This window comes from Falco peregrinus, chromosome 5, assembly GCF_023634155.1.
Source record: "Falco peregrinus isolate bFalPer1 chromosome 5, bFalPer1.pri, whole genome shotgun sequence".
NCBI classification, from domain to species: Eukaryota; Metazoa; Chordata; class Aves; order Falconiformes; family Falconidae; genus Falco; species Falco peregrinus.
The window spans coordinates 55,812,063-55,824,539 of NC_073725.1; the positions used below are offsets into that span (position 1 = coordinate 55,812,063).

Sequence of the window (12,477 nt, forward strand, 5' to 3'; positions counted from 1 at the left end):
CCTCCGCCAGCCGGGGGGGTCCCCTGCGGGCGCGGGGGGAAGCGGGGCCGGGGTCGGAACGGGCGGCCGCCACTCAGGGGAGCGGCGGCGATCGTCGCTGTCACCCCCACAGCGGGAGGGAGGGGCGGGGCCTGGGCGGCGGGGCGGGGCCTGGGAGGCCCGGAGGGGCGGGGCTGGGGGGCGGTGCGCTCCCCTCCCCCTTCCCTCTCCTGTTGCCAATGGGCGGGTCCGAGTATCTCCGCTGCCCGCCCCTGTCGTTCGGGGCGAGTCCATTGCGTTCCGTGCGGGGGGAGTTTCGGACCCGGATGCTGGTTCCCGGTCCGGTTCGGAGCGAGGAAAAGAAGCGGAGGTAGCGCCCGTCCGTCAGGAGTGGGCACTATCCTGCGGCAGCGGGGAGGGGATGATCGGGCGGGGGGAGTCGTTTTGTACTGGCGGCTCTCCCTTCCCACTTCTACCCCCCCTGAGTCCCGGCGGGGGATGGTGTGTCCCACAGCGCGCGCCTTGCTCGCGCGGTTCGGCGGCTCGGCGGGGGGAGGGGACGGGAGACCCGGGCCCCGGCGGCTCTGCACAGTGAACGCGGGGGACAGCGGGGAGGGGGTGCCGGGGGGGGCGCCGTGTCGGCGGCCGGGACCATGTCGGCGGACGAGGAGTTGAAAGTCCCGGAGGAGATGTTCAAAGATGTCAAGTTCTTCGTGGTGGGAGACATCGACCCCAAGGTACTGGGTCACCCTCCCCCTCGCCCCTTCCCTCAGCTCCTTCTCGCACCACCACCACCCCCCCCCCGGGGGGGCACTGTGGGATCGCCCAGCTCCCTGTACCCCCCTTCCCCCGACGTTTCCGTACGCGGGCTCGAGCCTCACGCAGCGCTTCGCGGCACGCGCCCTGCTGCCCCCGGGGCGGCGCGGGGGAGGGGGGAGAAGGAGCGCGCGCGGCGGGGGGGGGCGGGGTACCGGGCGGTACCGGCCCTGCCCGCGGACAGCGCGCCGCCACCCGCCATGGAGCCCGCGGCCCGGGCGCGCAGGCCCCGTAGAGCCGCCTGAGCGGAGGAGGGGCGGGCGAAGGGACTTCCTGTGAGCGCCCGGCCCGGGCGGGCAGTGGTTCTGCTCGCTGCTCCTCCGCCCCGGCCGCTCCGCGGGGCCGCGCTCGGTCCCCCGCCGGCCCGCCCTCGGCGCCGGCCCCTCCCGTCCCCGCCCCGGCGCTGTATCCGGCCGCGGGACGCTGACAGGCCGCCGGCGGCGCGGGGGAAGGCTGGCCTGGCGCTGCCCTCCTACCGCCGCCGGGCCCTGCCCTCCGGCCGCCGCGTGCGCCCCCCCGGGGCTGTGGTGCCCGGGCCGGGACCGCCCGGCCGCGTTGGGAGCGAGGGGGCGGCGGGGGGCAGCAGGCGCTGACAGGCGGCTGCCCGGCCCTCCGGCCTAGGGCGCTGCCCTGGGGGCAAGGTTGGCCTGCGGTGGCCCAGGGCGGCCTCACCGGGTGTCGGGGCCGGCCCGGGGCAGCCCCCCCGGTGATGGATCCGGCCCAGGGCAGCCCCCCGGGTGCTGGGGCTGGCCCTTAATAAGGTCCAGTCACCTCTGGTGACAGTGGTTAAAAAGTTTCCGTGGTTTGTCCCATTAGACAAGCGTTTGAAGCCCACCGTATCTGGCTCCAGGACAGCACCTTTGCACAGATGCTGCGTGTTTCACGCTGAAATGAAAGTCTTTGCTGCTTTGGTAGTTGCTGCAGCTTCTTAGTTCAGCGTTGGGTTCCTTCACTCTCATGCCTTGGCATTTGCTGAGTCTTGTAGGCCTTTAAGTGAACTTGAGATGTAGGCACTGACCTGCTGCAATGGTATTTATTCATAGGAATAGGATTATATGCTAATAGAAGGAGAGTCTAGGAATAATTCGAAAGAGCAGGAAAAGATTCCCAAGGTCTTAAGACATAAAATTTTTGACAGTGTGTTAGAGCTTGAGTAACAATTTTTGTATTTCAAAAAAAAAAAAATCTATAGCAGCAATATTATTATGTGTATGAAGATGAGTGCAAAAAACCTAATTGTGCTCTTATATATCATCTATCATAAATAATGTCCCAAAAGGCATGTAGTTAGTTCTGTGTTGACACAACAAGACAATCAGTGGTATTCCCATAGAGTGAGTAAACAAGCATTCTCTTAAGCTAGTTTTCTTACTTAGGTTTTGTTCTTAGCAGTCAGTGTCATTGTCTTAAGGCTTTGATTTGCTCTAGTTTTATCAGTACACTAAACTCTCCTCTGTTTGTGGATGGCTTCTCTGGGTTGCAGGCAGACATGGAAGGTGGCTCTGGCGGAGTTGGTAAGGTCAGGCACAGCACTGCGCAGAACAGGCTACACTCCTTCCAAGATCAGGCCATGCTGGAGGCTGTTGAGCCACTTCCTCATCATGAGCGATGCCCGAATTGAGAAGTCCTGTAGATCTGAGTTGTTTAGGCGGCCGGCTGGCCTGTTCAAACGCTCTTCCTTCTGGTGCTCTGGTTTCTGAAATGGCTTGCTGGCATGGCACAGTGTTACATGGAGGCCAGGGGCTCGCCTCTGTGCTGGTGAGCCCATGGGAGCACAAGGCACCGGGGAGGGCTGAGTCCTGCCTGGGTTGGGGGTTGCAGAGCCAGGTTGGAGCGGGGAGGTGTGTTGTGCTGAGCTCTTGGCCAGCTTGTGGTGGCTGCCTTTGTCCTCTCTTCTGCAGGTGCCCTCTGTGGTACCCTGGGAACAACCTGAACCAGAGCAGTATTTATCGGCTGTGTTTTGAAACAAGACAGAAAGCAGAATTTCTAAATTGAACTCCACAAATAGCTTTTAAAAACAGTTCTTTTAGTGAAGTGTTCCATTACTAATACAAAAATTACAAATATATTTTGTGCTTTTTACTTCTTCATGTACAAACGGATGCTAGCTTGATTTTGAAAAGAAGTTTCCTCCTTCATCTGTTGGGGAGGAGCACACTTTGATCAGCTTAAATTTCCAAATGGTTTCATGGAAAACCAGTTATCTTAATAAATATTAAAACAGGCCTAGCACAAGTGAGCACTCTAATCAAAACAAATCCGAGAATGAAAAAAAGTAATATATTCAGGTGATTAACTGCATACCCAGTACCTATAAATATGCAGCATAAACTAGAAAGGAAACAAAGGTCTGGAATTGTGCCTAGATGTTCTTTGGCAAATGAGGGAGAATTAGGCTGCTGGCTCTCAACTTTAAAGCCATTCCATTGGGATGTGCACTTGGCTGCTCACACCTTAGAGGGGGTGATGAGTAGATGTCAGCTATTATTTTTTTGATAAATGCTTTTCTTGCTTTCCCAAAAGATGTAAGCTGAAACAGTCATGCTTTGGTAACACCAGTTAAAATCAGTATTTCATACAAAAAGAGATAAAAAGTAATGCAGTGCAGCATAAGGACTTTGAGCAGGATATTTGGTTTCTGGTTATCTCTTGTTTTATTATTATTTTTTTTATGCCTATTGTCTTCTTAGTTTTGAGCTCTTCCTCTTGTTTCTTCCAACACAGATTTGAGAGGCAGAGAACAAAGATAAAATTTATTTGCCCCAAACCCAAAATTTCATTTATAAGTCATACAAGCTACCACTTGAAGTGCAGGATTTTTACAATGATCATATTGGGGCTTTTCAGCATTTTATTTTCTATTATACAGAAATACAGAAATTTTCTATTATATACCATATTTCTATATGGTATATAACCATATACCATAACAGGTATATGGTTAATACTAGTATAGGTGAAGTCCTTTAATTGTGCCAATACAACTTTTGAGTCTAGGCTCTACTTAAACTGAAGGAAGTCCTGTGATCTGGGAGGCCTTTTGAAGTTGATGTGAGCTAAATTAGGAGGCCTTTTTTCACACCACTTTAAGTAATCATTTGAAGTTATCATCTATCATATTCATAATGTTTAAACTTACTACCTGAACCTTTTGTATAAGCAGACTCTGCACAGTTTAATGTGTCATTGTTTTGATATAAAGAAATTCATATTTCTAGCTCATTAGTTGTAACTTCTTTCCCAAACTGTCAGATTTGTGTGCTCACTTTTTATTATATTCACTCCTGTTTTTAGGCTTCTCTTAAACCAGTTGAATGGGGCTTGTAACTCAGGGGAGCTGCGCAAGATGAGGAGCTTGTGTGGTGGGGGCTGGTCTTAAACATCTATTGTTTTCAAAAGTGCTTTATTTTGATTTAGCTTTTCCCATTGGAATTATAGCATCCTGTGTTACCCTGTGGTTAGCTGGATTTCATGCAGGAAGGTATCCTGTGATTTAGGAGATTGTGTGTAAAATGGAAACATTCTCTCCTGTTCTTGTGTGGTGGCAAGAACGGCACGCTTGTGATCAATTTTCTTGGTTATTTTTGAGTAATTCTGTTGCAATTTGATAATGTCACATATTCATCCACTGCAGAAAAAAGTTGATTTATTATTTTAAATGCAGTTGTAAAGTTGAGTGCTTCATTGAGGAAATACCAAAATTGTGTCCTCGCTGAGTGGTGATTTTTCCAGCCTTGTTTTTCTGCTTAGCATAGATGCTTTATAATAGCCCAACACCACCTTTTGAGAGTCTCCTTTTCAGTGCCTTCTCTGTCCTGTTTAGCGTACAGGGTAAGTAGGAATTGCTGAAGGACCAATTACTTAATATTTTGTTTGATGAATATGGTGCCTTGCTCTCTGCTGTTCATAACGGCATCCTGTTATGAAGGGAATGTCCCCAGCAGGTTTTGGAGAATGAGCATCAGTTTGGTTCTGCAAAATCATTATGAAGAGAAATGCTATTTATTTCTGAATAATAAAAGAAAAAAGGAGAGGATAATTTTGATTGGCATTTTGACATTTGAACTCTAGACCTTGATGTTTTAAAACATTTTTCTCTTCCTCCTCTCTACACCCCACTACCTTCTCTGCTACTTTTATTCAAATAAAAGTGAGTCCCATTTTTGGGGGACATGGCTGGATTCAGCACACATTTCTACAGTTGAGCTGAGAGAATGCTGAGCTCTTCAACCAACATCTTCTATATGGGCCTTGCAAAAGCAGGAGTAAGATATGCTTTGTGAGTTATGAGGTGTTTTGCGTTTTCTGAGGACAGAGCGATGGAGTGAGACATTTCAATTCCAGCTCTCTAAGGCTGTAACTTAGGGGGCATGTGTCCTCCTATTTTTTTCTTTTTCTTATTTCTCTAAATCACTTGGCCTTCCATCACTTCTTTTCCCAACATGTCAACCCTTTGTTAGAACGTTTTCTCTTCTCAAGGCATTGCTTACAACTTTTTTTTTTGCTTGCAGATCCTTCTCATACCAAGGGGGTATTAGGCATGTTCTTTCCGCAGTTCTGTCTGTCTGCACTGTTTTGGAGCAGCTGGGTGGCTTCTTCAAACTTACTTATATGCTCTGGGATGAGGCATGTTGATTTGAACTAGAAATAACGGAAACAAATGTGTTTGGTAAAGGTGGAGTTCTTATTTTAGCTGTTAAATGAGCATTTACAGGACATGCACAATCCACCCCCACCCCCCCAAGTAAATAACTAGCAAAATCTGGAAGAATTCCTATGAAGACTGCTATGTACCATTATGGTGCTACCTTTTCTAAGGTAACCATTGGATCACCTTTTCTTAAAACTTCAAATTTGTATTTTAAAGTATATTGAAATGCTTCCAAAGCCACCATATGCAAAAACAAACAGTGAGAAGAAAGGCTTTCTTGCCCTGCCTGAGATATAATTGTTTTGAGTTGTTTTTTGAGGAATATGTGTTTTGGAAGAATGTTGACATTTTCCAGATTTCTGCCCAGCCTGAATTATTTTGGAAAGTAAATCCTTAACTTAAATGATTAAAATATGGCAGAGGCATAAACCATTGGCAGCCAGGTTTTAAACGGGATGCGTTTGGCAACTTCAAAAATAGTGCTAGCCACTTACAGGAGGGCAGCTAAGACAGAAGGTGATATTCATTCCTCTCATGTTAATGTGTTTTTTCATTAATGTTTTTCTCAAATAAAAGGTGCTAAAAAGGCTTCTCCGTGTTCTCTTTTGGGTTTAGGTTATTCAACTTCTGAAAGCTGGGAAAGCAAAGGAAGTCTCTTACAATGCACTGGCTTCACATATTATTTCAGAAGATGGGGACAATCCAGAAGTTGGAGAATCTCGTGAAGTTTTTGATCTCCCTGTGGTAAAGGTGAATGACTCATCCATGATGGTGTCAAAGTACTGACATATCTATTTCATTATTATTAACAGAAAATGTCCATGATTGGATGATGACCAAATGAAACATACCTTTAAAAATTTTTTGTTGCACAAACTTTTATCCTGACCGGTAGACTTTTACTACAATTCTGTTCTCTCCTTTCTAATGTTGCTCTGTATCTGTCAGTGCTTTGCTGGTTTTTGTTGGTTTGTTTGTTTTCTGTTTGGTTTTTTTTTTTCCAGATTCTTCCTTTAGTCATCTGTGAGATGGTGTCCTACTAGCTGTACTTCAGAAATGTTTCTGATGGGAAGGTTATTAGAAGCTTCTGGCAATGGAAGACCTGAATTTAGAATGCAGACTGCAGTGACTTTAAAAAAAAAATAATTGGCAAAGTGCAAAATGGTTTTCTTGATAATGCGTATGTGTACTATACCAATTTTAAACAATAGGAACTTGTAGAAAAATAGATTTTTATTCTCTTGATTTTAGTTTTTCAAGTTGTTTTTTTTTTCTTCCTTTTTTCTTCCCCATACTGGAATTACCTGCATTTTTATAGAATCTGAATGGTTTGTGTTGGAAAGGACCTTAAAGATCATCTAGTTCCCACCCCACTGCCATGGGCAGGGACACCTGCCACCAGCCCAGGTTGCTCCAAGCCCCGTCCAGCCTGGCCTTGGGCACTGCCAGGGATGGGGCAGCCACAGCTGCTCTGGGCAACCCACAGCTTTTTTGAGGCAATCCAGTGCCTCATCACCCTCACAGAAAAGAATTTCTTTCTTATATCTAATCTAAATCTCCCCTCCTTCAGGCTAAAGCCATCACCCCTTGTCCTATCACTGCATGCCCTTGTAAAAAGTCCCTCTCCAGCTTTCTTGTTGGCCCCTTTAGGTACTGGAAGACTGCTATTTTGTAACTATCTGGCACCACTGGGTTATATTTCCAGTGAAAGATTCTGGGCTTCATCTTTGAAAATTTGAGCTTGTGACTCTGCAAGTCATGGGAATTATTAGAAGAAGAAACACCAGTATTTCACTGCCAATACCTTTGGGTAGATGATTTTGGGTTATCTTTTCCATATGGTTGTAGGTGACAGTAGTAAATTTTTATAGCTTATGTCATGAAAGTTCACCTGACAGTGTATAAGTATGAATTCATTCAAAAAAATAAAAGGTGCTTAGCTAGAGACCTTATGGTTATGGTTGGTGAGCTGATTAATTTTTAGTTCCTTTGTCTGAAGTGTTCTGTGGCATAATTTTAATCTTATAAACAAGAAAACTGCTGCCGTTCTCGTGTGAAGGAAGGACATCAGCATCATAACAGTGCTTTGTGCTTTCTAATGCCATTTACTTAAATAATTTCATTTTACTTATAATTGCTACTAGCTCTGCTTTTTCATTTGCAAATGAGAACAAGTCTTTCAGTAGTTTCACTTAGTTTGACTTGAACACATTGCAGCATGATCTGTAATCAAGAAGATCTGACTAAGCATTAAGCAAACACAAGTTGGAGGTAAAGGTAGCTTGTAGAGAATAAGGAAGAGAAAATCTTAAGGGAGGAAAATCTCCCCTTCCTGACTGAGGAGTTACAAATTAAATGTTTTTCTTTTTTTTTGTACCATCTTCTAAGGGAAAGAGAATAGCAAGAATTGGGACACCATAAACTGTTACCACAATATATTTTTTTGTCTGTTTTTTGAGGAAAAGTAATTTCATACTGAACGTGATGTTACTGTTACCCCCTTCTTCCTTCTGTGCTGTATTGGGACCACTGTCCTACATCTCCTCCATTCTCCTCCACCTCCCTGTCTCCCTTTGAGCCCTTCTGTCCCAGAATACTGTCAGTTACGGGAGATCACCTGTGTGCTTAGCAGCCAGCATTGCTGCATGTTTAGAAACTTCTTTCTATGTAAGGTTATGGTTCCTGACTCCTTGGTGGTGATTGTAAGGTAGGGTTTTTTTGTGTGGGGTTTGGTTTTGTTTTGTTTAGAGCAGGGAGAATGGGAAAAAGGGAGAGAATGATAATACAGTAAGTGGTTTTCCTGGCACAATAGCAGGACAAGAGAAAGGGACCTAGCTACCATATTGCTGCACAACCTTTGAGCAGTCTTCGTATTAACTTTTAGAAACAAAGCAGAACAGCCTTTTTTTGTAAAGGCCTAAATACAATGCCTGTGAACCACTTAAGACTTTTGAAGCTGGAAGATACATCTTAAAACTAGCTGCAATATGAACTTAGAAGGTAATTCATATTTTGGACATGCAGACTGAGGTTTTTAATGTTTTGTGGTTTTTATTTTTCAGCCTTCCTGGGTGATCTTGTCTGTTCGCTGTGGAGCTCTTCTGCCGTATCCTTTAAGTTCAAATTTGAATCAATTCTACAGGAAACATGTTAAAATAGATACCATGGAGGGATTAAAGAATGTTTCAAGTATGTACAGCTTCATTTTTAAAAAATGATAGGATACCTAAATGCCTGCCAAAATTGCACGTGCCTGGAGCTTCTTTGTCTTGCATCACTTTTCCTGTCCTTCTGGCTACTTCAGATGCTTAATAGGCACTGGCAAGAACACTGTCATCAAATGGACTCAAAACAATTTAGGTGGAAGATGGAAGTTGATAATTAACTGTGAGGATCCAGGAAAAATGCTGAAGTGCAGTAAGGGGGCAAATGCTGGTTCATGGTAGAATGGCCTATTCTGCCTTTTCTAGAAGTAGAATTAAGTAAGGTATAAACACACAGTCACTCAAACAGCACTGTATTACAAGTAACACCTTATAAACAGGTAGTTTCAGTATTCCCTTTTTTGGGGCAGTCTTTGGTGTAGATCCTTGTTGGTCACGTTTGGCTAGATCTATGTTTCTTGAGTTGTTTGGAGCATATATTCTTGCATATGGATGGCATATTCCTTCCTCTTCTTGTCAGTTATTACTGTTTCATTTTTATTTATGTTCCATTCACTTTTTTCTGTGCATCGTAGGAACGGTGACAGTGGCTATTATCATACATAAAGATTCATACATCTTTTTCTCAGACCATGATAAAGGGTCTATATATGGAAAAGCTGAAGCAGAGCAATACATTTCAGTAAAGATAAGCGGATGATTGCAATAAATAGTGCCAGGACTAGAGAGGTATGCTGTCAGGCGTGAGATCTCATTTTGGAATGAGGTTAGCAGGTGGTAGTGTCTATAATGGAAAACAAGAGGTGGTAGATGCAAAAATCCAGGTGTTTGTATTAGGGAGTAGGGTCTTAATGTGCTTCAGTGATTCAGAGTTCATGTTTTACACCTTTATTTCAAGGTATGTGCTTTTGCATCTCGCAGTGTCTCTACTGTTTTGGAAATAGCCTGCATATTCTCTACTTCTCCAAGAAAATTCAGCTCAGGGAGTGAACTGTAGGAAAAGAAAGCATTGAATTTGTCAGATAAAATGATACAGTGAGGTCTTTACAGCTGTTTTGATCATGATAATCAATGTGTCAGGATTCAGCAGTTAGTGTGAAAAGCTTGCTGTAGTTGTGGATAGTCTTCTGACTGAAGCAGAAGAAAGTTTTCCATTAATAACTTGGCTTCAAATGGAAAAAAAATGGACCAAAATTACACGGCAAAATCCAAATTAGCAGAGCTACTCCTGTATTAAAAAAAAATAATAAAAATTATTGTGATGTGATCTAGGCTGGTGGATTTTGTCTTTTGCATCTGGAAATAATGTGTTTATCATCCTTTCATCATCGGGATGGGAGTGTACCATTGCTTATTTTACACATCTGTAAGCCTTCTCCCTGTTCCTGAAGACTGGCTGAAAAAGTAATAAAATAGTTTGGAATTAGCTACATTTTCCAGTTTAAGTAATCTAGCATTGCTTTATTAGTGTTCTTCTTTCCCATGGAGAAGTAGCATTATTAGAAAATTGGTCTTTTAAACCCCCCTGGTTTCAGACAGAAGGGTACTCTTAAAAGCTGACGTTATTAAATACCCAGAAGAGAAATCAACAGATAAAACCACTGAGTGATGCAGTCCATAACTAAATTGTAGCAATAAATGTGTGAATGTAGCTCTCAATGGCTATTGCTCAGGAAGTCTTTATTGTGGCTGTACAGGAATGGGCAAATGAAAAGACCAGGTCTCAGTGGTATCGTATTCCTGAGTTGCATGGATGAAGGAAGTTTAGTACACCTGTCAGCAATAAATGTGTCTCGGACCTTTGACTTCATTCTTTCTAGCACTTCATGTCCTTAGAACCTGGTGGTTTTAGATTTTATTCTGAGCCTTATAGTGCTCACTAAAATGGGTTGTTAAGTCTTAACTTTGTTCTGTTTCAGTCTCTTTACGACTTCTAGCGCAGCGGCATCCGGCCTCTCCTTAGGGTTTTAGGTACTACCATAATGAAAAAAATATAGTAGTTAATAGGAATAGCTTACTTTTTCCATTTGATTGGTTTTGGACCCTGTTTAGGTAGAGGTTTGAGATTCTATGGTTTTGTCTTTTGTTTATGTTTTAATTTGGAGATGCAATGCTCAAAGTGGTCATTGAATTTCTGAAGAAACAAGTCCTCAAAACATCTTTTGTCAGATACATGGATCTAATAAAAGCCTTAAAAATTTTATGTTGGTTTACCAATTCTGGTACTTACTTGATGAGTATTTGCCTGTCAATTGTTGAAGTTTAATGTAGAAAGATTTAATACAATAGAAAAGCATAAGGTTTTTTGCCTGTTTCTTATAAATACATTTTGGCATTCTACTATGAAAGTTGTTTTCACCGGGGGGACTTCAGAAGGCAGAGTGTTCTCCTGTTCCCTGCTAACTAATGTTTGCAAAACCTGACTAACCTGCAGTTGAAGGGAAATAACAGAAAAATTGATCTAGAAGCAGCTTTCGTGAAGAAGGAAAGACAGTTTCGTATGTGAAAACCTCAGTTACAGTGCCATAAAGAAGGCTGGTGATTTCTTTCTTAATTCTGTTCATAGCAGCAAAAGCAAGAATGAGAAAGGTTTATTTTTCCACGATCTTGTACAAATGAAAGAGGGTCAGAGCACTTCAGAATTCTTGTTGCTGGGAGGAGAAAAAAAAAAAGAGTGTTTTTTTGCTATTCCCTCTTTCTGTTTTCCAGACCCGCTTGGGACATTATTGTTGTGCTGCTTGTAACTGTTGTGTCTGTTTCACTCCTGCTCTTTAGAGAGTGCAAGCTGCAGTCAAACGGAGGGTCTTAACAGTTAAATACTGAGCTGTTGCTGCTTTATGTGCTAGGAGCAGATGTTAAGGCAGCGAGTAGACAACTGTACACTTTTGAAGGATCTAGTACTGAATCTCTACCTTAGAATTTAGGATGATATCAGACTTGAAATTCTTGGAGTATTCTGGATAATGGCAGTAATACAGTCTTAGGTTTTAAAAGTGCTCTGGGCATTGTTGTCAGCCTGCTGTGTGTTATCTCTTCTGTGTCTCAAAATTTAAGTATTGCTGGTATGTCTGTCAACAGCAGGGGAAAAATAATCTTGTTTCATTTCAAAAATCGCAGTGTGTACTTGTAACACAATGCACATCTGTTTCTGTAGTCATTTTTTCCAACAAGATGTGCTGTGCATGCATCTTAAACACAAAATCATTATGAAAGTGTGGAAAAGGGAGGGAAGTTACAGAAATCAAGTGGTCCATCTGTCTTTTTCAGGTCGCTTCTGTCAAAACCATTCTCTCTCCTGTTTCACAAGGCCCCTCCCATAGTAGAGGTTTCATAGTCTCCCCAGTCAATTTACAGTGCCTCACTGTTGTGTTGCTAGAGTTTAACCCCATTACCGTGCTGCAGTCTAACCCTGTTTTGATTTATCTGAGCCAACTCTGAATGGGGAGAACAATCACAGAGTAGAATCACAGCGTAGTTTAGGGTGGAAAAGACCTTTAAGATCATTGAGTCCAACTGTTAATGTAACACTGCCAAGTTCACCACTAAACCATGTCCTGAAGTGCCGCATCTACATGTCTTTTAAATACCTCCAGGGATGGTGACTCCAACACTTCCCTGGGCAGCCTGTTCCAATGCTTAACAACCCTTCTGGTGAAAATTTTTTCCTAATATCCAATCTAAACCTCCCCAGGTGCAACTTGAGGCCTTTTCCTCTTGTCCTGTCACTTGTTGATTGAGAGAAGACACTGACATGCACCTCGATGCAGCCTCCTTTCAGGTAGTTGTAGAGAGTGATAAGGTCCCCTCTGAGCCTCCTTATCTCCATGCTAAACAACCCCCCGAGTTCCATCAGCCGAGTTCCCTCAG

The 12,477-nt window shown here is 43.8% G+C and overlaps 1 protein-coding gene across 3 annotated transcripts in view; it reads left to right on the plus strand.

Annotated features, from left to right (window-relative positions):
• Positions 1-270: 270 nt before the first annotated feature.
• Positions 271-12,477, plus strand: part of PAXIP1 (PAX interacting protein 1) — a 40,233-nt gene continuing 28,026 nt past the window's right edge. The window contains exons 1-3 of one of the 3 annotated variants that reach the window (XM_055805329.1): positions 271-716; positions 6,062-6,196; positions 8,509-8,552. In XM_055805329.1, the coding sequence (XP_055661304.1) occupies positions 633-716; positions 6,062-6,196; positions 8,509-8,552 (263 nt within the window). In that variant the 5' untranslated portion in view covers positions 271-632. The remainder of the gene's footprint in view (positions 717-6,061; positions 6,197-8,508; positions 8,553-12,477) is intronic. The other 2 variants (XM_055805327.1, XM_055805328.1) reach the window with 2 other exon arrangements.